We start from the raw sequence: 26,455 nt of genomic DNA, 5'->3' as shown, positions 1-26,455 counted from the left end.
AGCATTCATGTTTTTTATTTTTGTTTTGTTTTTTTTTCCTTTTGGTGAAGGTGATGGATACTAGATTATCTGTCTCAGGTAAGCCTTGTGGAGAAAAACTGTTCTTCCAAGGACACATGGGGCAGGTGGGCTGCTCTTTTGGAGTTAATTGTTTCACTCTCCAGGATGTGGGCCCTCTATTCATTTCCATAAATACTTTATCTTTGCAATGACACTTCTTACCCTTAAGCATCTTCTGCTGAGAGAAGCCAGAGCTCTCTCTGTTTAGGCTTGATTCTTTATAAGCTTCCTTGGAAGACAGCTGGAACAGATAGCGTCCTTTTTCAGATAACAGGGACAGAGAATCGGGAAGTGGGGGCTAGAGAGTTGGCACTCTTGAGTTGTAAACCTAGGAACAAATTTCAGTCCGTGACTGCTGCTTCTGCACGGTGCAAATGGGTTTATGTCTCTGGGTAAATGTCCAGTGGTGAGTTTGTAGTACTGCATGCCCTTCAGCTTCTCGTTACCTCAGAAGAGAAACGTGAGGTCTCTGCTGGAGCAAGAAGTCACCCTCTTCCTTCTCCTTGCTTGGGACTGCTCCTTCTGTACCTCCTTATGAGCCTGACGGGGCTGCTGCCGTCCCAAGAGAAATTCTGTTCTAGGGAACAAAGCTTTGCAGTCATCGTTCTGGCTGAGTCCCGTGGCAAACCACCCTCATCTGAAATGGGAGCCATGATGCCCACCTTCCCTGCCTCAAGTGTGTTCTGAGCTGAGGCCAAGATACTGGATATTAAAATACATATTATCTGGGAGCTGTACATGGCAGGATAAAGAAGTAGAATGAGACAGCAGTATCCTCATTTCCGTTTTGAAATGGTTTCGCTTTGAAAAAAAAATAGAAGAAGTTTTCAAGATGGCCAAGCTATGGGCGGAGGAACCCAGTTGCCTTTAATAATGAACAGTGAGCTATTTCTTGAAGGGGAAGCTTAGAGCACGGCAGAGGTGGAGTTACCCACGGCCGGGTAGGCTTCTGGATCTCCCCACTGACGATATCAGCCTGAATGTTGGGTTTTCTCTGGCGGTCTGCTTCACAGCTGTTGCAAGCCCCTTGATTAATCTTTCTTTTCAGTAACATATCAGAGTATGCTTTCCAGTTCATCTTTCTAACAACTAACTTAAATTTGGTAGAAAATCCACTTCCTTGAGTATCCAAATGTTGCTTTTGCTCTGACATAAAACCCCAACCCTGATGTCGCCTTTCAGTGACTTGCTTCTGGATTTTGGGGGGAGCAGGGACGTGCAGGGAGCAGTGATAGGGTAGTGACCTCCACCCTGTAGTTAATGCCTTTCCCTCTGCTGAGCCTCTCTCATCTTTTAGTCAGTGCCGTGCTTAATTACCCTGTTGCACTCACTTGTGTATGCATCGCTGCATTTCCCTCCCAGAAGCCGGACATAGCTCTTACTCTCCAAGTAATGATAGTAATTGCTGGTAGGGCCGACCTGGTCCTCATCCTTCTCCGAGCACATTTCTTATGGCAGGTGTCTAGTTCCTAATTAAGTGCTAATGAGCATGCCTAGTGGACCGTGACTCTGCTGCCAGCTTCTTCAGTTTTATGTCTTGCGATTGCTGAGCTCTTAAAAGGTGACAGAGCAAGAATTAGTGTCTTCGGGATGACAGGAAGGTGATTTTCTGCGTAAAGAAATTGTTACTATGATCTCAAATGGCGAATGAGTAGTTTTATAAATACTTTCTGAGAACACTATTAATGCTGCCCACTTGGACCTCGCCCCCTGTTCCAATTTCCCTCTAATTAGAACTGGAAGTTTAAAGAGAACATTGGCCCTGACAGGTTTTTTTTAAAAGATGCTAGTAGTGGTTGAAGATTTACTATAAAATGATTGTAGACACCAATTTCTACTTTTAAGATGCTGTTTTGTCTTGCTCTTGAGGGTGGGAAGCATATTTAGGAGTCAATTAAAAATCAGTGGTCTGGGTGGAAATTACTGAAGACCTGGCATGAAGATTTAATATATTCAGTACACGCAAGGGGGTAATAAATAAAACGAGTAATTCAGTCCCAGGGAAGTGAGCACAAATCAGAATCTTAAGAATTTCCTAACATTACACCTTAAAAATTGAGCTTTAATCGTTTTTACTGTCTCATCAAAAACGAGTTTTGTGTTGGACAGCTGAAATGTGGCCAGATTTATGGTCGAAGGGCCATTTCTTGGCTACTTTCTCATTCCCTACAACATGCTCTTAAATATAACATATGAGAGCACCGATACTTTTCAATGTGAACAGATCTGTAATCTCTGGAATGGGTTAAGCAATAGAACGAAGGCATTTGGGAACGGGGACTTGGGTCACTGTGGTTGGTGCCTCACAGGACTAGCGGGCATGTGTTCCCGGCAAGGTTCTTGGCCTCTCTGGGTCTTAATGTTTTTCCTCTGTGCCATTGAAGGCCTGGGTTTGGGGCATAGAACTCTGAGAAAGAACGGATAAACAAAGCTTCTCCTTAGCTAAGGTTTCTTCCCGCTCTCCCGTGCGTGGCCCCCAGAGGCTCCCCACTGTATGTGATGGTGCAGTGGTGCTGGAGCGCAGCCCTGCGGGTCGTTCCTCCAGGGATTCCTCCCTCCTGCCTGCAGGGGAACCTCGGCAGTTTTCTCAACACTTCGAGCCTGGTTCCTTTTGAGAAAAGGGAATATCAGTACCTCCTCACAGCTCTGTGAGGGCTTAGTGAGAGATGGGCACTCAGTGCCTGCGGGTGGGGTGTGTAAGGGATGCTGGTTCTTCCTGCTTTCTGAGTTCTGTGAATTAAAGATAATACTTGGGCTTTGTTTCATCATACCATTGTGGTAAGTTAACGCAAGAATGCTGGGGTGAAATGGAGTCACCCAATAACTGATGACTACTCAGGCCTGTCGTTATTGTATTATCAGATGCATATCCACGACTTTAACCTTTCTGAAAACAGGATGAGTCTTAAATCTAAAAATGTATGGCATCTTAGATTCAGTGGCATCCTGGATGTCATCCCTGGAGGCACTTAGCGATGGAACTAACATGTGAGTTGCCTACTAAGCCAGGCTTGCTGATGATAAGCAGCTATACTCTCAGGGGCAGAGTTATGCCAGAAAGTGACAGTGTAGGTCTGAGGATTATATTTGGGGAAGATTGTATCTTATCTGGTAACTGAGAAGTTGAAATCTTTTGATGAAAGTGCTAATCACATTTTTTCCCCTTTTCCCTCCCTCTGTCTTCCCTTTTTGCTCTCTTCACGTGTGTGTCAAACCTGTTGTTTCCTCCATCCTCTCATGTCATCTGTATTTCCCCCACCCCCATGCCACCGCTACCGCCACCACCACCTCCTCCTCTTCTCCCTCCTGCCCTCTTTCACCACCACCAACAGCAGCAGCAGTTGCAAGCTCAGCATCTGTCTCATGGCCACGGACCCCCAGTCCCCCTAACGCCTCACCCTTCAGGACTTCAGCCTCCTGGAATCCCGCCCCTGGGCGGCAGCGCCGGCCTTCTGGCGCTGTCGAGTGCTCTGAGTGGGCAGTCTCACTTGGCAATGAAAGATGACAAGAAGCACCATGATGCAGAGCACCACAGAGGTGAGAGGCCGGGCAAGCCAGATTAGGACTTTTCCTCGCACTCATGCAGTGCTGCAGGGTTGTGTGCACTGCTGCAGAGAGCCCCACCCTATGCAGAGAGCAAACAGTGAGCTGAGAGGACCTGGCACACAGCTTGGCCACTGAAACACAGTTCACCCTGGAGGTTCTCAGGGTGTAACTTGGGCATCTGTAGATTTCCCAGTCTCTTTAGATTGCAGGCATCTTGACATCTTGGCAACTGCCTAGTTAATGCCAGTGGCCTGTACCATATTATGGAAAACTGTTAACTGCTTAATTGGGTAATTTTCAAAGAAAGTAATGTTGTTAAATGGGGCGAAATAAGAAGTTAAATTTGAAAGTGAATGTGTTCAAATGAGAGGTTTGATAATTGCATCTGTTACTACTTAGTTTCATAGGCTTTAATTCTAGTATGCGTTAAATATTGGGCAAAATTGCACTTGACTAATTTTTTGAAGAAAAGTAATTTATTCTGTCAAGAAATAAAAAAAATAGGCTTTGTGTATGGTTAAACTGTAAATCTTATGTTTACAAAATACTGTAATTTTCAGGAAATCACTGTATTAGGAATGTGCAATGACTTATATAAATAAAAGCCATTTTTAAAACTGTTTGGGGCTTGTGTTCTAATTATTCCCCCCTTTTTTTTATTTCTGTTCTTGCCTCTGTGTCTGAACGGGCATGTCTGTGCGTTTCTTGGTAACCTCGGGAGCAGACAGAGAACCGGGCACAGTAAGTACTCTACCGCCTGCTGCACGTAAACACACCCCTTCCTGCAGCGCGTCCCAAGCTGTCTTTCTTTAAACACAGGCACAGACGCACATATTCATCCCTGTCTCAGTGACCTGGTTTTTCTTTAAACTTAAAAAAAAACAAAAAACAAAAAAGACTATCCTCCTCACCCTTGCCTTTTTAATAAAAGTTTTGTTAGATGAGAGCGACATGATTTGGGGACAAAGCTGTTTGCTATGATCTGTATGTGCCTCAGACGCACTTGAAAAATACGTTTACTGTTGCATTCTGAGTCCAGGTTGCCTGTAGTTTAAAAGAGTAGGCATATTTATCTTAAAATCAGTTTTATAGGCAAGAGGTCACAATCCATATGTGAAATTGGTTAGTAATGTGATTTTTCTACCTGAACCATTCGTTATCCTCTGTGAATGCATCTTAGTTGCTAGGTTTCCATATCTAGTTTTCTTTTCATAATTGTCCTTGCAGTGTGAACTCGAACTTAAATTTATTTTATACCAAAGAACTGAGCATCTGAGCAAGCTCTTAGAAACAAGGAAATTCAGTGGATGGGGGTTCTGTGCTTAGAGAGGCCATCTTTCACCTGCCTCAATCTTGCCCATTTTACATAATGCACACTTGATCTGTACATGTATCTGCCAGTTAGCTGTGGGGAGATTTGTATCTAAAAATGCATCTCTCAAATGTTGTGGAGCAAATAAAGTGAGAAATTGGCCCCTTTTCAGTAACGATAACCTACATTTTTTGCCTCATTTCCTGCTCCTTTCTGAAGAAGGCATCGTTTTGGTCATCTTAAATCTAACTATGGTTGAAAAACAAAATACTGAACTTTTAAATCATTTTTATATTTTTTTGTTATGAGTTTGGGGGGAAGATATTTAAATCTTTTTCAGTTTAAAATGTTTAGATTTTTATTTTTCCCCTCTCATGTACAAGAGTAGCTACTTTAACAACTCTTCTGAGACAGGATGTGTTCAGGGGAACGGGGTGCTGGTGAAAGGATGGGGTAGGTAGGTTTAAAATTCCAGTGCTACAGCTTTTCTCTGGAAAATGTTGGGGGGAGATAAAGTGATAGCTAGGAAATAAAATATGCACTACTTCTAAAGTATAAACCTAAGTAAGCCGACTTTGATTTATGGAGGTGACCTTTATGTTTTTTGCTGTTTCAAGTGTCCCTATAGATTGTCATCTTTTCTGCTATGTTCATTCAATAGAGTGTCAAATTAAAAACCTTAATCCTGGACCAGAGAATAGACGGCAGAGGATGTTGGGTGAGCCCATGTCCTCGTGTCTGCTGCGTGCTTTAATTTATTGAACTTATTCTAGGTTTTAGACTTTTATTTAACTTTTTGTTCTCAGTACTCTTGTTTCACCTTAAATCACTATATTCATTTGTTGTTTACTGTATGAAAGGTAATAATATAGGAAATGCATGTGTAGTTAGAGATGTGTAGGCACATACATCACAAGCCCTTTCTCAAAGAACTGAGGAGAGGCAATCAATATATTATACTAAAAGATAGACTGTAGAAAGTTTCGGTAAAAATTCTTGACAGTTGTGGAAGGGGTACTATTGTATGCACCTCTATGAAATGCCAGGACAGGAGGGGTAGAGGTTTGCATGCTTCAGCTAATAGAGGCATTTTTCATACCTCTGTATTTCTGAGTGTGTATAATAACCTCCTGTTTGTATTTTACCTCCTATTTGTATTTTTGGGTGAAAAATGTAAGCAAAGAACTTAATTCATTGGGGAAGTGAGTTCTTGAATTTCAGGCAGCTGTAGATTGTTTCTAAGTCCACAAGTTGAGTGAATTAGCAGTCAGTGAACTTTCAAGTCAAAATTGCATAAATTTTTACTTGAAATGCATTGCATAAAACATTGTATAAAATAATATAAAATAAATGGTTACTTAACGTTACTTGCATGCTTCCTTTCTCACATCAAATTTTGGACAAGTCTCAATGATAATTTCAGTGAGTGTTTTCAGAGTAAGTATATATATTTTTTTCTTGCCTAATTATTACAGAAAACTCTTGGTGATGATATAAAATGGGAAAACTACACTAATTTGTAACAAACATTTAATTCAGTCTAGAGAGGAATTGTTCACTGTCCACGTAGATGGGATTTTCTACCAGTTATATAAAATTAATTAGCTCTTCAAACTTTGTGTAAAATTGAAATAAGAAGCAATAGTTAATAAGATAATATGTACTACTAGTGCCTAAAATATTATAATACTTAATCTCTTTAATAAAATAGTTTGAATTATGAAGTCAGATTTTACTTGGCAGATAAGGTCACTTGATTGTAATGCTGCTTTTTTGTTTTTTGTTTTCCGCACCCAGTTAGGGGTTAAGGGCAGTTGCTACAGGGCAGTGGTTTTCATATCTTATGATCTCAGGATCTCCCCTTAAATTAAAATTATTGATGACCCCAAAGAACTTTCATCTATAGGGGTTATATATTTTGAAATTTTTCAGAATTAGAAATAAAACATTTTAAAATCACTTGAACAGGTAAAGAGCTACTTAATTTAATTGTGTTAACGTTATTATTGAAAAATAACTATTTTCCAGAATAAAAAATTGTAGTGGCGAGAGTGTCTTTCTTTATCTTAGATGTTTGCAAATGTCATTAATGCCTGGTTTAACAGAGGATAGCTGGATTCTCATCACCTTCAGCATTCTTTCTGTTGCGAAACATTATTTTGGACAAAGTATAGGAAGAGAGTCCTCAAAGAGATATGTTAGGGTCTCTGGGAATGTCAGGCATCTTCGGAGCAAACTCTTTAAGAACACTAAGGAGATCTGAAAAATTCCAGAATGGTGTATGGTCTTATATTTTCCTGCTCTTCTTTCTGTATTAAACAAATACTAGTTATATCAGTGCAAAACCCAGGGAATCATATAGATTGAGAGAGAATGTCAGTGTGTGTGGATTTTTGTCTGTGAGTCCAAAACTAGTTGGTTCATAGGTTGTATTTGTTTATTTTTATTGACAAAATTATTCCACTTGATAGTGTAAGGTTTTATGGCTGGAAAACAAGTGAGCCTTAATGTAATCTGTTTTAATGTAAGTAAAACCCAGGAAATGAAAGCATTAAGAACAGAGTTGAAACTATAGACACTATTTTTAAAGTTTCTTTTTCTGAATGAGATGAATGATAGCTAGTAACTTCGAAGAAGTTTATTTTGCTGTATGGCTGTTGTTTTTAAATTAAGATTTGACTACTATTTTTCTAATTTGCAAAACTTGGTTGTTGTTTTTAGCATAAACCTACTATCAGAATGATACTGTTAAGGAAAGAAATACGAAATGACCTAACAAAGGCTTTTATTTCTTCAGCGGTAATAAAAAGCTTTAGATGTTTTAATTAAAGATGAATTGCATTAAATTAAAGGGACTGTCATTTAAATAAGTCTACGAGAAAGACCTGGAATTAGAGTATTGACAAAGAGTTGTATGGCTTTTAGCAAAATAGAGAATGTGTGTTTAGATACTTATTTGTTTAACAGATATTTATTGAGCACTTACTATGTGCCAAGCACTGCTTGAAGCACTACATATACTTATTGCCATTTTACAGTGTTGTCGTTTAATAACACAGTCAAATATTTGTTGACTGAAAAGCACTGAACTACTTAACCCATGGAATATGTGGAAAGGGAGGAGATGAGAGGGGTGGTATTTGGGAGAGACTCCTCGTCTGTGGACTTAGGCCAGGTTCAGAGATGGGCCTCAGAAGGTTCTTGAACTGTCTAAAAATTGTATGCAGAGTGCTCTTTTGCATAATTCTGGGGAGAGAGAACTTCTCAAAAGGGATTCCTGGTCCAGAAAAGTTCAAGTACAATTCACCTACATTAGAGGTCCTAACAGTACTATTACCATCATTTTATCAGTAAGACACCAAGCTCAACGAGCTCGGGTGCCTCTGGTCATGTATTTACGTAGTTAATGGTGGTGGAGAATTAGATTGTGTCCCTCTGAGGGACCATGTTGTCACTCCCGTAATTCTAAAATTATCGGGTTCATATTTAGAACTTACTTAAATGCAGTTATGACAAGCATCACTGTACTTAATGTAAGGTAGTGTCTTTTCTCCAGCTGTTCTTCTACTTGACTGGTTAATTGGCAGAGGGAGAACAGGACCACTCATCACTTTTTCTCAAGACAACACAGTACTAGAGAGGGCAAGGAGGAAATAGAAGGCTTGCTTTGGAGAATACTTTATTGTTGGTCTTTTTCTAAAATTTTATTTTTTGAATATCACATTGGCTCCAAGTGGCTCTTTAGGACTGTGGCCGCTTAGGGGTGGTGGTGATAGAAGAAAGAACACCTGTTTTGGACAGAGGCAGACCCCAGAGGAATTCTGGCTGCACAGGCAAGGTTTATCATCCTTTGCAGCCTTCCCCTAGCCTCACCGACAAAGCGCTGGTGGTGGCTAAGGGTTTAGGAACCACAAGCAGGAAGTCGTCAGACATAACATAGCACGCCTTTAGGCATGTCTCCCCTGAGTACCTGCTCGCACAATAATAAATGCTTTATTAGGCATGCCCAACGAAGTTACTTGTGGTTTCCTTTCCTTTTTAAAATACGATGAGTGAGGCAGTCATGGAAATTAGGGCCCAGGTGACAGGCTGGCAGTTTACCGATGTTTTTTAGGGTGTTGGGACCATGAAACTGATCTCCGCTTCTTATGAACGTGATCAGCCTCATGATAATCAAATTCGTCAAATGTAGAGGGGGTGTAGGAGGAGGAATATTCGTCTAAACATTCATGACTTTATTTTGACCTGACACATGTCAAGGAATTTTCTGGAAATAAAGGAGAAAACTGAGTCATCTGAAGTGTTCAATATTTAGGCACAGTGGAAAACACTGTTTTTTGAAGCTGGTGCCTCAGCAGATTTTCCTTTTGACAGAATTGAAAACTGAAAAAAAATAGATCCTCTGGGAAAATTGGTATCACTGTCATGAGAAGGGAGAACCCCTGAAGAAAAGAGAGCCCCAGCAGTTTCGAGATTGTTAGGAGTGGTGTGTACCTCTAACAGGCAGAGGATTCTGTCGTAACTCGCCAGGTGGATATTGGGGCCTGTGTGTGACTGGAAAAATGTTTAGGTTTTATCTCATTGTGATTACAGTGAATATAGGGCATCATTACTCTAAAAACAAGCCAAAGAACAGGTAGGGACACACTATTTTCTCCCTCCAAAACCTTTCTATATTTAGTTTGTGTTCTGTAATTAAATAACTTGATGCCTACCATTTGGAGCAGGTTTTCCTATCTTGTCCTTTTGGCACCATAATCATTTTATCATTCCCTTTGGAACGTAGGAGGCAACAAACTCTGCATCTCCCGTCTTTCAGATACAGACAGGTGGATGGATGTAAGAGCAATCAGATACCCAAATAACTCAGAGTCAGGTCCTGAACCAGTGCTTTCTAGTTTCGGGGCCTTTTTTTTGCATTAGAAAGTATTTCATCAGGGGCTGGAGAAAGAAGAGGGACGGCAACCCCTAAGTAGCACTTCGAAAACCTGCTTTAAAAAGCAGTTTGAAATACAGGTTTGATTTTTGCTGTGACCAAAGTCATGATTAGGGGAATAACAGTGTCATGAGGTATTTTAAAAATTATTTAAAAATAATTGTCAGCTCCAAAGTTTTTGTTTTACCTGGAGAAGGTGGGTAGAGGGCAAGCTGGGGATGGAGAGGGTGGTGCCTCTGACATCTTGTGGTTTAATACAATACCTCTCTCAGCCCAGATATTCACTGGGTCTGTATACAGTCTCCTACATGGCTGTGTGCTTTTCTGGGAGTCTTCTTGACTGAGTCACCCACTTGCATCCGACTGCTGAGTTCCTAGATCAAGGTGCAAGAACATGCTGATTCTTTCCCATATTTTGCATTTAAACTGAATGGAAAATAGATGTGTACCCTTCAGCAGACCCGCTTTACAGCCAGGGCTTCTGGGATGTGATGTGGTTGCCAAGTGGACACATTTCCACTTTCTTTCACTTTTCACGATTTACAAGTAGGGATTCCGTTCGCTTTATGGGTTAAAAAATTCACTTGTCGAAATGTCAGGGAGAACACGTGAATGACCAGTTGGACTACAGAAAAAAGTACAGTGTGGGGTGATGACTTAATTGGTACCAGGTGTCAGTGGAGAAGGCACACAGATGTGATGGGGTGCGTCGTTACCTAATTGTTTTAATGTTCACCAAGAAGTTAATTGTCAGTGTAGAATGTGCTAGCAAATTAGGTTCCCATTGCCTCAGTGTAACTGAGGATAAATGAGGTGTCATGAGTTTCCAATCTGTACCTCTGACACAAACACTTTTCCTGCGGGGAAGAGAAAGTTCCCTAGGGGAATCAGCATGGCAGCTAAAGAAATCCATTTGAATAATGTGCATTATTTTCGCATTAGGGGAACCTGTCTAGCTTTTGCTGTATCCATGAGTGGTTTTTCCTTTCCGATTTGCTGCTGGTGGCCTCAAGGTTGAGGTTTGGTTGGCAGAAGAGTTGCTTTGAGGTCTCTGAATAGATGAAGAATATATGAAGGCTTTGTAGCAAGTGTTCTGGTAGCACTGACAGTGTAACGTTTCATTAAACTTGCTCTTTCATATTTTCTGGAGTTTACCTTCCACAATATCTCAGCATACGTGAACTGCTATTACTGTTAAATTGCTAAAGGAAAAGTAAAATTCTTAGAACGAGCCTATAAAGACGGGTTGTATCCATACTGAAGCAGCTGGGTCTCTCTATCTTAGTCTTGAGTAGGTTTTCAGAGCATGAAATAAAAACAACATTGTCTGGAATGGTCACAATAAAGGTAACACAAAATCCAAATCTTAACATTTCTTTTGATTCGACTAAGTCCTCTCTAAGATTCAACAGACTCTTCTATTAACATTATAAGTTTTTACGTGAGGGAATGGTATAATAGTTGCATTTGGATGTTTATTTTTGCTCTATTTTAAGAGAATGTATTGTCCACTTCTGCCTACTGGACTCAAACACTGCCAACGATCTAGTTAACTTGCATCCATTGAATTACGACGGAGAACGTTCCTGGAGAACATGTTTGTATAAAACACGGTTCACCAGTCAAGAAGTTGTGCTCTGGATTTGACCACTCAAGGGGTGCACCCAGTTTTAAGAGTGGAAGTTCTATTTTTTCTTTTCTGAGTAACTATTTTGCTTACTCTCATAAATATTCTTAACTGTCACATCACTGTTTGTGCCAGGAGAGGGGACCCTCAGGAAGCATATATTAGTCATAGCGAACAATTTCCCTGTGGCCAGTGAAGAGGCCCACTAAGATTTTATGTTCTCAAAGAATTCCAGATTTTCTTAAGAGGGAAAGGTCAGTTCCTTCTTGTGCATGTTTTACCTGTTCTTGCACCTCATCTAGTCATTTCATGTGTGGTTTCTACATACAATGGAGAGAAAGTCATGCCAGTTCGGCTAGTAGGTCTTCTGGGGCCTCTTTCTGTCTTTCATACTGAACATTCCGTGTGTGTGTGTGTGTGTGTGTGTGTCTTTTTTCTTTAGAGACTGGTCGGATATGCGTTTCCCTTTATCATTTTACTTAGCTGTATACTCGTATGTGCAACATGAAAGGTGCAGAAAATCATCATGGTTTTAGAATTTTGGTTTGTTTTGAAATCATAATGTGTTTTCACATCTTGATTTGCTCAGATTTAAATATCCCCCATGGGCTGTATAAAACTCCTATTTTGAGTTCTTGTAGAAGACATGAGGTAAATAAGATGATTTTGTTTAGTTCTTAACAAAATTTTAAAACAATGGACATATATACCGTCTGGAAATCCCAGCCCTCAGGACATGTGTAATAGAAGTCGGCCCAATAATTACAGTGTTTGAAAAATTCTGGCAGATATTTAAATTTTACCAGCTGCAAGGTGAAATCAAACATTGAGTTGCTTGGCTAGAATGAGAGTCTGTCAGTCAGCGTGGTAACACTAGTTCTCATACTGATCCAAAAAATAAAAAAGGGATCCACAATTAAATATTTGGCAAATAAATATTTGAAAAATGAATTTCACTTGATAATTGCTGTTTGGTAGATTAAAATCTTCCAAAATGTGGACTTGGGGAAGAGAGGTCTGTGGTGGTAAATAGGTCTCTGGGATGCTGTCAGTGAGTGTCTTCATGTGAAACCAGTGCTGTGGGTGCCGGGCTGCTTTGTTCTCCGCTGAGGCCCCTTTTCAGGTGAATCTTGGGTAATAGATGGCAGGACTCATGGTGCAAAGGCAGGAATTTGGGACTATTTCAGGTCATTTTGAAGTAAGCTATGAAATACTCATTTTTTAAATTTTATGTTCATATTTTTGGTCTTGTGGACATACAACCAAGTAAATCAAGGTGTGCGTGTGTGTGTGTGTATGTGTGTGTGTGTGTGTGTGTGTGTGTGTACATGTACATAAATTGACTTTGAAAATCACGCTTCTGGGAGTGGAGGCACTTTGACTTAATGGGAAGAGCTTCTTGATTTAAGGCAAGTCGCCTCCCCTCTGGGAATCCTTCCAATAAAATGAGGGGATGAGCAGGATGACACTATGTCTTTTAAGGTTGCTTTGGCCTCTTCAAAGCTTGGATTCTAAGTATCTTCTGTGTTTAGAATGCACGACTTTTCAAATAACTTAAAAGTGAAGCACCCTCAGTTTTATTCTTTTGTCAGCGGCCTCTTCTTAAATGTTGATTAAATATTCATGTGAAAAGTGATTCTACCTTATCCTTGACCAAATCGAACAAATCAAGACAGAGCCCCAAATTTTGAAGGATCCAGGGATATTCAGGCAGTAACCCATGTATAATCTCTTCATTCTAAAAATATGTATAAAATGGCTCATAATGACCATCAAAATGACTGTATTCCACCCTTGAACCATTAGATAGTATGTGAGGAAGAAACAGAGCATGGCGGAAAAAGACTTACAGTATCATGAGACATCCAGTAATAACCAGTGAAGTCACTCTTGGTTGGCTTTCTGGGGAGCAGATGAAGGAACCATGAAGCTTAGGGTCACCAAGGCAGTATTGAACCAAACGGTCGTTGCTGGCAGTGAAGTTCATGAGGCTGGAACTATTGGCTTAAATCATGAACAACAGTAAAAGCAGCGTCAGAACTGGAAGATGTCGGGGGTGATGACACACAGAAAACTAGGTTTATGGGAACAAGGGTAAAAGGAAGTGGTCCATATTTTGTGGGCCTGCAGCATAAGCCAGGGACCCGCTGGCTCCTGACTGGCTCTCGCAGGCCTTTCCAGCCCACACTCTTTATACTGCCTTGTTTTGAATCAGTTTTACAGCATCAAAAGTATGACACATTTTGTTTCGTAACTTGTCTAAGTCTGCCATTTGAATAGGGCCAATTTTCAAAGACGCAGGGGTGTTAATTACTAACCCTGCCCAAATTTAGAGGAACTTTTCAGAGCTTTTTAAAAACGCATTCGGATCACAGGCCTCATTTAAACTGCTGCAGCAGGAATTACAGTAGTAACTTCTAACACATAGACGGGGAGGCGTGAAAGCTTGACTGGTTTACAGGTCCAGCCATTTCTATCGTTTGTAACAAAAATTGTATCGTTCCTAACAGAATGTGGTTTACTTCTGTGTTTGCAGTACCATTTGACATCATTAAAAAAAAAAATAAGATCATTGAAAAGCTCTTTGAATGGCCGAATGAGGTTTGGATGCCCAGTGCTAGGTACAGCAGAAGGGCTATGAAGGCGATACTGTGATGAGAGACGTAAAAATTGCCAGTGGACACCAACTCTATGGTTCTGTTGGGCACGTGGGCAGAAGTAACACTGAGTACAATACAGCCCTGCCCTGAAATGCTTCTGCTCAGAGCCTGGAAGAGGAGACTTTGGGGCTGATACAGTCTGTAATACAGCTGTATTTGGACACTTTATACTCGAGTGCAAGCTACTGCTCCCCTCCTTGGGTCTGCTTTTCTGAGTGCATGGTAGTAGCACTTTGCAGGACTTTTGTTGTCTCAGGCTGTGGGTCTGGGTCTGAGGGGTTAGTTTTTAGCAGCCATTTACCAAGGTAATTAGTTCTGAGATTCAGCCTGTTCACCTTTCAGCCCTCACACTGCTAAAGAAGGTACTCTGAACTTCTCTGTATTTAATGACATTGGTCCTTGCTTTTGTTTTTCGGTAAGCCTCCTGGCGTTGGTCTAGCTTGAGCAATCACGAATGAAAGCTCAGCTCACTTCATAGTCAGCCCCTGAAGTGGGCAAAGAGACTTCAGATTGCCTTCTGGTCCCTAGTTTTGATTTCCTTCTGTGTGTGATTGAGCTGGAAATACTCCCATGATGGGGTCCACAGTTGTCACTAAGGAGCTTTGAGTGCCAGCCACCTGGCTGATTATTACTGCAGGCTGGTTAGGAATGAAGACCCACGGTGGTTAAAAATGTGCCATAAAAGATTTGCTCCTGGTACATACCATTGCATTAGAGGTGGTCTAATGCAAAGTTTTCCCCCAGACCCTTTTTTTTTAAATTGTGGCAGAGAAAGGTAACATAATTGTCTCTAGGCCCTGGGCCCCCCTCCCTGTTCTCTAACATCTTTCAGGAATGGGTTTATCTGGGCTTTGTGAAAGGAGGGTTTTGCACAGCCGTTCAGCGTTGTTCCAGGCAGTAACACATCACTGAACAAATTGCCCCCTTGCATATGCTAATCCCACACTTAAAAGAACTCATTGTAACATGTTCTGACGCCTTAGCCCCCAGGGAGATGGGAATTGAAAGCTGTCAGATCATGTCACGTGACCCCCAAATATCTAAAATGCCTCTTTTCTTTGGGTCAGCAGTTCATACTCAGCACAGGCTAATGAAAGTATCCTGTGTGGTTTGTGGAAAAGATTAGTAGTCCTTGTTCCTGCTTTTGTGTGGGAGCTGGCCTGGCTGTTGAAGATTCACTGACTGGCTGAAATTCCCTCTTTGGGTCTTAAATTTCGGTGCTTTTGGCAAGGAACATCAAATCTTATTTCAATCATAAATTAAAGGAATTCAGAAGGGTTCCTTCATTGTTGCTGTGGAAAGTGTTGATTTGCTTTGTAGGAAACCCTGCTGTTAATCCCACCTATATTCTCTTTGTGCCTTTTGAGAGGGGCCCACGTTGACTGTTGCCATCACAGAATATGTCTAATAGAATAATATCAGGTTTTACTCAGGCCATTCATATTCCTGACCAGGAAGTTGCAGTGGGAAAGAATAAAAGCACACCCTCAGATAAACAGCAAGCTCCCATTTCTCTAATAGTAAACGGAACAGAACATTTTAAGTGAGTTGGGCCTAAAGGATCCACTGGGCTTTGGACAGTTTGAATGCACAGTCATGGTCTCCCTTTTAAGTGCTTAAAGCTCTATAAATGTTTGCCATCCAAGTCTTCAGATGAGACGAATTAGATGGAATGAAAGGCCATGTAGGTATCACCTTTCTAAAACAAGCTATTACATTCAGGTTGGGTTTTCATGTGTCCAGGGAGACCTGGGAAGAAATCTTGGATTAATTTTTTTTTTTGTCTTGCAGAGTAATTCCCTCTTGGTCCCAGATAGTCTAAGAGGCACAGATAAACGCAGAAATGGTCCTGAATTTTCCAATGACATCAAAAAAAGAAAGGTGGATGATAAGGACTCCAGTCACTATGTAAGTAAATAAAGGACTTGAAATAATATTTGTTTGCTTACTTGCTTATTTTCTAAGTGAGTGTACAAGCATACTCTAAGACCTTAGTGCTAATTCCACATCCCTTGAAATAATCCTACAAAGAGGATAGATTCGTACATTGCAGGATTTTATCTCCCTCTCGAGCTGTAACTTATACTTCTGCCAGGCTCAGTACTAAATTTTAGACTTTCTGTCTTACAGCAATGCAGGGCTGGCTTCATGGGCATGCAGCCTGAGCCACTGCACAGGACCCTGCTGGCAAAAGAACCTCGTTTTGCCCTTGGTTTTCACGCTCTTCTCTCAGCCATCTTCAAATTCTCAGTTTTGAACAGGGGCCTGCATTTTCATTTTGTCCTGCTCCTTGCAAATGTGGTAGTCTGTGCTGCTAAAGTAATCAGAGTAAGAGTTTTGGTGTCACAAAATACCTTTTTGGATGCTCTTCTGATATATTCAGTCTCGTACTTGGTGTTAAGGCAGAGTTCATCCTCTTTCACAGCGAGCAGTTTAGTGATGTAAGTCCGTGATAAAAATGGAAGGAACAGTGGAGGCATCAACTTCAGACCCTACAGATGAGACCACGTGACCGCTTGATGGATTAAGGACTGTTGACTCAGATCTAGCTGAAACCACATTCACGAGGAGAGCAAACCAAGCCAAATGGCCATTGGCTCTGTCTTGGGTCATAAATGTTGCAGCTGTCAGATAACTTGGAGTTTCCTTGCATGTCTCCAAGTGTCTGTTTCAGGATGGATACATTCTCAGGAACAGTATGAGAGGACAACGCTGAATTAGGCCACTTCACGTTGCTCCTGACGGAAGAAGAGTCTGCCGTTGGCTGGCTGGTGTGCAGGCTATGTGGAGGTTTACATGCTAGGCTTCTCTGCCTCCTGCTGGCTGGCTCAACGCCGTAGCTAACAATGGGTAACGTTTCCTGAGGAACAACTCAAGTTAGTGCCAAGTACTGGTGCTTTTAGATGGATTGTTTCTTTTCACTCTTAAAACAACCCTGTGAGTTTGGTACCATCACCTCTATTTTCATAGATAAAGAAACTGAAGCACAGAGCTTGTAAGTGATTTGCCCAAGGTCAGAGTTAGTGGCAGAGCCTAGAGGCAGTCTAAACTCCAGAATCCATGCTTTTAATCACTATGCTAGGATTCCCAAACCAAGGGCCTAGGATGGATATTTTGCCAGAGGTCCTTAGAATCAGTGCACACTTTGCACTATGATAATATTTTAAGAACCCAAGTTTTTGGTCCTCCCCAGCCCAATTCTTTTAGCACATACTGTTTGCCCCTGGCTTTTGCTCAGAGTCTGTGTCCAATGCAGGTGCTTTTATATACGGCATCAACTGTTAATGAGCTGGTGAGAAGGCCCATAACAAGCAGGAGTTTGGAAATTTGCCAATGCCATTCCAAGTTGTTCTGCATGAGGCTCATGTATGTAAGTTATTTAGTAGTGAGTGAGCCACAGTCCCTAGCTCTGTGAGACTGTTTGGTAAGGCGTGTACTAGTTTGTCAAGTTGTATAGGTGGCTGGGGTGATGCATTGAGATGATGGTGAAGAATCTGGGGCACAAGCTGCAGAACAGGAACAGTAACTGTACTGTGCAATTTATATTTGCAGAAGGGTTCAAATACAAGACTAAGCTCTAAATTACAGAATACTTAAGGACTTTCGTCACAGTTCCATTGTATTAGGTTGGTGCAAAAGTAATTGCGGTTTAACAGGTTAAAAAATGGCAAAAACCACATTTGCACCAACCTAATAATAAATTAACTGTCTGCTACTCTTTGTCATTTCAGTTTATATATTATATTAACCATTTCTATAATTTTTTTCTAACAGGGAAGCCCCTTTAGCTTACATGTTTTCACCTCACCATCCTTGGGTTCTTTATAGCTGAAAGCATTTGATTATCTGTGTGCTTTACTAAGAGAAAGCAAATTTTCTTTAGTGTTCATTTTTTTCTTTTATTACATAAAACTTTCTTTCAGTGGACTGTTATTCTGAATTACCCAGGCTTCCTCATTAGTTGTAATTTTATGTTGTTAATTGTGAATTGCATGATGCCTTTATAACAGTGACTAAAGTATATCTGGTAACACATTGAAGAAAGTAAAGTGGGTCTCCCACACATAATGCTCTAGGTATGGTTAGGAAAAAAAATTCAAGACATGACTTTCAGGTTGACGGTAACTTTCTGGCCTAGACTTGTGACTCACAGAAGACCAATGTGGGTAATATTTGCACTTGCACTAATATTTCTCAAACATTATTTGTGTATTTTTAATTGACAATGACATCAGAGAAAGGACTGTTTAGATCATAAACTACAGGCCTACTCCTTTTTGAGAATTAGGACCCATTGCGATATACCGCTTTTTCAATATGCTCATTGTATTACTCTGCACTAAAGGACATCAGGCCTTTTGGCTAAGAAAGTAAGTAGACTTTTTCAGCCTGCCCCGAACTTGTTGTAGGAGTGATCACATCATTAAATTGAACAACGGCTTTTCTAAAGCTTTTCCAAACTCAGTGCAACCTTGGGGTTTCCTCTGATTACCAAATTGTCTGGCTTTATGAAGAGACAATGAAAACCCTACTGCAGCAGGAAGCTGGTGCCCTCCAGATATTGCCATCCTATCTTCCTGCCATCTCTCCAAAATTTTTCCAAGCTGATTGCTGAATGGGTTTATTGTTAACATGAGGTCAGATCTTGGTATGTTATTCCAGCCAGTAACTAACTTTGTTGTTTTCAGTTTTTTGTTAGCTTTATTTCATTTTTTTTTTTTTGCAGTAGTCACCCCAAGGGAACATGGTTTAAGTTTGTCTTTATAATTACATATTGTCTATGAACATTAGATTTGTTGGCTGTCTTCAAGATGATACACATAAAAGCAGTTACATGAAACTGTGTTCTTAATTTTAAATCCAATGGGAAGAACGCTCTGATATAATGCAGATTTCAGATTATAAGGGAGATTCAGCTGTTGCAAACATTTATTGAGCCCTTACTATGTGCCATGCCCTGTATGCGGGCTGTGTTTCCCCGAAAATAAGACCTAGCCGGACAATCAGCTCTAATGCGTCTTTTGGAACAAAAATTAATATAAGACCCAGTCTTCGATTATATTATATAAGACCTGGTCTCACATTATAGTAAAATAAGACTGGTCTTATATTAATGTTTGCTCCAAAAAACGCATTAGAGCTGATTGTCCCATTAGGTCTTATTTTCGGGGAAACAGGGTATGCTATTACAACAGAATTTCTGCTCGGGACTTTGCGTAGCCTCAGGTCAGATGAGAAGGGGCCAAAGAGGTATTAAATACCAGTGCTGGCAGTCTGCAAGGCAGCCTGTGGGCATATCCCCGGTGTTTTTTCATAGTCTGTCTGATACCAAGAACTATAGAAATTTAACTGGGCCTCAAACCCTTTAATAAATGGCATTAAAAAATTTTTTTCTAGGACAGTGATGGTGACAAAAGCGATGACAACTTAGTTGTGGATGTGTCTAACGAGGTACCCATTCTTTTTATCAACTTTATTTTCAGAATGACTTGTGAGAAAAAGGAAGCGGAGTCCCAGTGTTTTGGTTTTTGCAACTTTGTACATTAAGAACTTAATGGTGGTTCATGGATGGAGCAATAATGCTCTAACTGACCCAAACTTTTGTTTCCTTTTAAAAAAAAATGTGTTTCCTTAATCATTTTGGATTCCTAAGTTGGGTGTCTGGTGCTCATTTCCTTCCCATGCCCTCTGGGCCAAGTATTGGAGCATAAGGAAGGATATGATTGTTCTTAGACTTTTTTTTCTTTATGGTATCTTCATGGGTGTGTTTGCAAACATCATCCTGTTAATTATAACAACATTGTTAGTTAAGGTACATACCCCCAAGCCCCCTAAATCTAAAGAACTTGCAGTACTTCCTTTAATTTAGAGAATTAGTGTGGAAATAAGAGTGTATAAAGAGAAAGGTCTGTCCATTGTAAGAAAAATCATGAAATCTTTGCTTATGCTTATTGAGGACCCATCTTCTCCGAGAGCAAGCCCTGCCCATTCACCCAGGGAAAACGGGATCGACAAGAACCGCCTGCTAAAAAAAGATGCTTCAAGCAGCCCAGCGTCCACGGCTTCCTCAGGAAGTTCTACTTCTTTGAAATCCAAAGAAATGAGCTTGGTAGGTAATAACTCTTACTTGCCTATATAGCAGTTTAGTTTTTTCATGGACCAGAGGACCCTAAAGTATTTGAAATGTGGAGTTTTTACTGAGTGAGAGTTATAGTTTCAAGTAGTATTGAAAAGAGATACTCATCTTTCTTCTCTTTGTCCCCATACAGCATTACTTTCCCCCCTCAATCATCTATTTTGGGCCATGATTAGAGAGTGATAACAAGCTTCTTTGTCTATTGCCTTCTTCCTTGGAGGATATGTTCCCGGTACACTCTCTCTGAAACTTCCCAGTTAGGAAACAGTTCAAACCTCTTAGGTCCTGAGAGGTCCTCATTATCTTAAGTTGTCCATTTTACCTCATTTTAGCCTGACGCATCCTGTTGGGGCTTGTTGTGATTGGATAGCTGGTCAGAATGGTGATACACACAGGCAGCACTGGGGGAAGCCGGGACTGGTAGAGGGAGGGGGGTGCCTCATAGTCCATTGGCATTTTCAGTCATTCAGCAAACACTGTGGAGCATGTCGTTCCTTAACTCACAATAACTGAGCCATAACAGTCCTGCAGTTAAATCCTTCTATGGTGTCCATACTCATCCCATTTCACTGATGGGGAGGAAGGCCTGAGGTACTTGCCAGTTTACACAACCCATCAGTATCAGAGCCAGACATAGCCGGGGTCTCTCTCTAGCCCATGTTCTTTGCTACTGCACCTTGGCACTGCTCAGACTGTGATTTCAAGGGTATGAAAGGTTGAGAGGCAAAAGAAGATGCCCTATCACCCTGTTACTGTCTTGGCTCCTGCACTTGTGGTCCACACTGGATATATACGCAAGAGGACAATGATGCTTAAGTCCCAAGGGCTATTTATTTTAGGCACATCCCTCAAACACAATGATAAGATGAGTCTAGGGCTTTTGCCTCTGAAATGCTGGTATGCTTCTCATAAAATCAGTGACCTCACTGTCTCATCATTAGTCTCACTCCCACTGCCAGTAAAAGGCAAGATTAGAATAAGGGTCTTCCCTCTGACATTCTTGGTGACCAGGCATTCGTTTCCGAGTGACCAGGAACTTTTCTCTGGATGGTCATCCTTCTAACTTGGCCTAGATCCAAAGCCCACAAGCCTGATGGAAAAATACTTTTTAAAATAAAATCTGCGGAGGAAGAAGTGTGATCATGTTGTGTGTCTCTAGCTCGAGTTTTAATTCTGGCAGGAAGAGGAAAGGTCAACATTTCTCGCTCACAAGTTAATGCTGTCAACATTGTGTGGATTTATGAAAATTGGCTGAGGGAGTAGCGAGAAGGTGCCCAGTGTCCCAGCTGCTGTTGTGATAAATTGTGTAATATGGCTTGGATTAAAAATAATACTCATTTAATTTGTTTAATGATACCAGCATGAAAAAGCCAGCACGCCTGTTCTGAAATCCAGCACACCGACGCCTCGGAGCGACATGCCAACGCCGGGCACCAGCGCCACTCCAGGACTCCGTCCAGGCCTCGGCAAGCCTCCAGCCATGGACCCCCTCGTTAACCAAGCGGGTAAAGCATCACCTTTTATTGTGCTTTGTTTTGTTTTTCCTTTCCCAGCATGATGCATCATCTGTTCATGTTGTGACGCCATTTCCCCATTGAACATGAAATGCACTCACTGCCTGCCGCCCTCCTTCCTGTCTCTGAAAAGCCATGATAAGAACCAGATGTTCGTCCTTGAGTTTCAGCACCTACACCCTGTTTGATCTCCGACTGTTTACATTCGGCTTTTCTTTTATTTCCAATTTATCCAAATCCTAGGGACTTCACTATTGTCTCTGATAATTATTGCAAATGTAAGCTTCTTCCCAAACTATCGTCTCGTCGTGTGTCTGAGTTCACTAATATTGATTGAAATTGCCCGTCTGGCTGGCCCAACAGTGCTTCTTGCTTGCTTTAGTTGGCTGGTTTTCTTCTGGTCCATCCCCCAGGAGTCAGGGGTCTTTCCTTCAGTAGAAATTGGGAGTGTTTTACTGAGACTCCAGCTGGTGAATAAACTCTTAACTTTCAACTTAATTTTCCTCACTGGGAAAGGAAAAAAGTAACCTTGGACCCAAAGAGGCACCAGAATATTCTTTCTAAACCCGTGCTTTGGTTTACATAAATCCAGGATCGGGTTTTCATTTGGAATTGGTACCAGGAAATGGAAGGTTCAGACTGAAGGAGAAATCTTTGATTTTACCAAGAAAATCTTCTTTTGAGATTAAGGCAGGTAAACAGGTAGTATCTGTGCCTTGGTTTGCTTTCCGTGAATTGGGTGGAATAATGTCGCTTCATTCCCCCTGATTTCCCAGTGCTACTTAATGTACCAAGGAAGAAATGAGTGGGCAGTGCCTCCCCTGGGGTCTTTCCTAGAGATGAATTCAGTCCTGGGGAAGAAGGGATCCTGTGTATGCATTGCAGGCGATTACCACCCACTCCCCCTTCGCCCCAGCCTGTCCTCTTTCTCCTTCTCCTTAATGGCACTGAAAGGGACCCTGGAATGGCTGGCCAGGCTGGACCAGAGCGGACAGTTGAGTCATGTGCAGCTTGTTCTTCCTTGCAGCGGCAGGCCTTAGGACGCCCCTGGCGGTGCCCGGCCCGTACCCCGCCCCGTTTGGGATGGTGCCCCACGCGGGCATGAACGGCGAGCTGACCAGCCCCGGCGCCGCCTACGCCAGCCTCCACAACATGTCCCCGCAGATGAGCGCGGCCGCTGCCGCCGCCGCTGTGGTGGCCTACGGGCGCTCCCCGATGGTAGGTGGCCACGGTGGATGGGGCTGGCTGGGGTCGCGGTGGGTGCCGCGGAGCTTGGAGGGCCAGGGTGGCAGACCCCACACCTTGGAAACAAAGACCCAGTGTCCTGGCAGCGTGCGCCTGCAGCTTGTTCGCCTTCAGCCACATGCCGCTTCATTTAGGGCCAAACGCTTTCCTGTTTTTGTGGATGAAAAAAGGCAGTGTTTAGGAGCTACTTTAGTAGTTCAGGGGACATCTGGTTTTCTCCCACCAAAGTAGATTTTTGGGGGGAAGGCGATGAAATGACTTAAGTAGCTCACAGAAGCCTTTTCATTCGTTTTCTTGTTTTTTTTCCTCTTTCGTTCTTAGGAAAAAAAATATTTGAGAAGCCATAATTTTCTCTTTCCGTGCTTATATTATTCTTTAAACCCAACAGCATAGCTCAGGTGTAAATGTGATCTCAGTGCAATAGGCAGAAACACCAAAGGACTGAAACCATGGGACAGGTTCTCTGTCTTCTTGCCCTGCCTTCTGCCGCTGTGTAAAGGGCCTCATTTTTGACTGGGAAGATTAAAAACTGCACGTGAAGGGTAAACTTGTGCAATCCTTGATTGCGTCAATAAAAGGGGCTAGATTATAACCCATAGCAGATAAAAGTCCCTGAATCTTTTCTCTTGGCTTTTTGAAATATGACATATGCATTTCTCTCCTCTCCCCTCTTCAAATAACATTACTCCCAATAACTTCGAGTGAGAGTCAAGTTCATTGGTTTTTCCCTTATGTTGCAGTAGTAGGAAAGGCTGTGTGCAGTGGAGGGCAAGATGGTTTATGCAAAGTGGCAGCTGAGGGACTAGACACTGTCATTAAGGTGTACAATATCATGTATGAATCCTTAAGCATTAACTTAGCCCTGTGCTAAGAAACTAGCGGCAAGTTTGACTCCTAGTGACTTTCGATCATATCTGGAGACACTTTAGATTATCACAACTGGGGGATGCTATTGGCACTTAAAGGGTGGAGGCCAGGGATGCTGCTAAACATCCTGCCATGTCCAGGATAGCCCCCAACAAAGAACTATGTGGCCCAAAATGTTAGCGCCAAGGTTGAGAAATCCTGGCTGCGACAATGCACTGCTGTGTGTATTTGTTTGCACAAGGCAGAACATCCAAATCCACAGGAAGTACTGACCATGAGAAGCTTGTTCTCAGTGCACAAAGACATCACACTCCATCCCACCTCCCAGAACAAGAATTTTGTCTTGCGGTGTTTAGTGGTGGTTGTATTACTTCTTGCATTATAACACTTCCTTTAGAAAATGCTAGCACGTGGTACCGTTCCTGTTAATGTTGCTTTGAGGAAGCTATGAGTTTCCAGTGAGAAGTCTTTAAAGACATTCATGAAGTGTCTACCCTGTATATACTGAGTCTGCGATGCCTTATTTTATTTCCAGGTTGGGTTTGATCCTCCCCCTCATATGCGAGTACCTACGATCCCTCCCAACCTGGCAGGAATCCCTGGGGGGAAACCGTAAGTACCTCCAACTCCTTGGTTTTGTTTTCAAGGCTGTTACTTAGTCATGGTTATGAGCAAACTAGAATTCCAAAGGGAGCGTAGACCTGGGCGTTTCCAAGGAGATGTCTAGTGTCTTTTTCTGAGTGTTAACACTCTCTATAAATAGGCACCTTGTAGGTGTCATGCCTCTGTCTTCTCACTGTGGGTAATCTCATGTAGTTAGTTATTTCTGGAGAGAAACTGTTGGAGACAGGGTAAGGATGCAAGGACCAAGGGTGGTTGGCCCTCCTCGCTTGACCCTTCTTTAGAAAGCAGCTCTGTTTTGCCACATGGTTAGAGGGGAGCTGCGAGTGATTTTCAGCAGGACTGTGTTATGGGCAGTAAGCTGTCATGAACTCTCGAAATCTCAGAAATTTGAAACGAAATCTCAGAAGTTTGAATACCCAGCTCAGTGCCACCTTTTCCTTATTTTGGTGGAAACGAGAGTTGTGTAAAGGGTAGGTTCATTGGATGCCAACATCCAAGGTTGACCCCAAGTACAGTTTTGCTCAGTGCCTTACTCCGACAGGTCCAGAATTACAAAAAGCTGTGTGGGGAAGCAAGAAAGTTAGGTTAAAGGACCAAAGAGCATTCAGAACTTGCAAAACCCTGTCGGTTGTTCCTCCAGAGTCACTTGAAATCACTTGCGTTCCATAATGTTAATAATCAGAAATGTGATGTCAAAGAATTCCTAAAGTTCTCAATTTTTATACAAAGTAAATTGAAATATGTCTTACTTCCCAGCAAATACTCTGCCTTTCCTTAGGATACAAGGCGGCAGAAAGCCTGTTCCAATTTTGTTGATTTTTCTAAATCGAGATACATGTCATAGGCCTTCAGTGTATTTTTGTTACACCCTCGACCTTTGTGCGTTTGTAATGGACACATAAATTAAAGTTGAAAGCAAACATTACTGCATTATTGCATTATTTTGAGTGGTCCGTTCAACTCTCTGGTCATCCTTGTGGTTTTGATTGGGGACTTATTTCAAATAAACCACTAGCATGAGGAAAAATGGAATTCTTTACCCCATCCCTCACCGGCTTTTAGGAAAGCACAGTCCCATCATTCCACTTTTTTTTTTAATGCATGATAATATCTATTTAATAGTGATTCGACTGCTAATGAAATGAGGCTTTTCTCTACGTTAGGAATGACCAGAGGTGTTAAGAATGGAAGGTGACATCCGGGCCCAGGGCAGACCAGGACTAGGGAGTGGGGCAGTGTTGCAGATCCGTACTTAGCTGGTGGATTCCTCCCAATTCAATACCCATGAACTCCTGTGTTGTGTGTTTCCTTGGGCATGCTGCCGTGTGTCCAGTCTGGGATGTCCCGGGGCACTTACGGGTTTTCCTTATATGTGGCTGCTGGCAACGTAGCTGTTATGTTTCCCACTGGTGAGTGGATAAAGAGCAAACCAGTGCTATTGTGATACAGGCAATAATTAATAGTAACTGATGAATCTTTGGGGAAATAATAACAACATAAAAGGCAATAATAATAATAACAAATAATAAAATAATAGAAATAATAACAAATAAGGGCAAGTTCATCTGACCATTATGGAAAGCCAGTTTCAAGAGGCAGAAGTATGGGGTGTGCCCAGCCGCCAAGACCCTGCCTTGAAGGTGCTATGTGCAGCAGATGTGGGGGAAGGTGGGCGGAGCTGTGAACTACAATGCCGGTCTCCAAGGCCGGCGTGCGGACCCAGATCCTTGTAACTGTGTTCCTGCCTGTGTGTATGTGTCGTGTGTGTCCACACCGTGATTAGACACAAAGTTTAAACCTACAGTGAATGACACTACTGGTGCCCTGCTTATTAGAGCCAGATAGTCATGCCCTTGGCTTGTGAGCGCCTTGCATTTGTGTTCACAGCTGCGTAAACTAGGATACGAGGTGCCCAGGGGCTGTGGCAC

General features: G+C 41.9%; 1 protein-coding gene across 4 annotated transcripts in view; it reads left to right on the top strand.

Annotated features, from left to right (window-relative positions):
• TLE1 (TLE family member 1, transcriptional corepressor) overlaps positions 1-26,455 on the top strand; it is an 84,057-nt gene that overhangs the window by 39,089 nt on the left and 18,513 nt on the right. For all 4 annotated transcript variants that reach the window (XM_033123273.1, XM_033123271.1, XM_033123269.1 and 1 more), the window contains 8 exons: positions 3,393-3,597; positions 4,331-4,347; positions 15,933-16,049; positions 19,539-19,592; positions 20,098-20,250; positions 21,638-21,782; positions 22,819-23,009; positions 24,439-24,515. In XM_033123273.1, the coding sequence (XP_032979164.1) occupies positions 3,393-3,597; positions 4,331-4,347; positions 15,933-16,049; positions 19,539-19,592; positions 20,098-20,250; positions 21,638-21,782; positions 22,819-23,009; positions 24,439-24,515 (959 nt within the window). The remainder of the gene's footprint in view (positions 1-3,392; positions 3,598-4,330; positions 4,348-15,932; positions 16,050-19,538; positions 19,593-20,097; positions 20,251-21,637; positions 21,783-22,818; positions 23,010-24,438; positions 24,516-26,455) is intronic.

The sequence above is a fragment of the Rhinolophus ferrumequinum genome, chromosome 12 (genome assembly GCF_004115265.2).
Source record: "Rhinolophus ferrumequinum isolate MPI-CBG mRhiFer1 chromosome 12, mRhiFer1_v1.p, whole genome shotgun sequence".
NCBI lineage: Eukaryota > Metazoa > Chordata > Mammalia > Chiroptera > Rhinolophidae > Rhinolophus > Rhinolophus ferrumequinum.
Note: the sequence above shows the minus strand (reverse complement) of the source record. Positions and strands in the feature narration are given on the sequence as shown.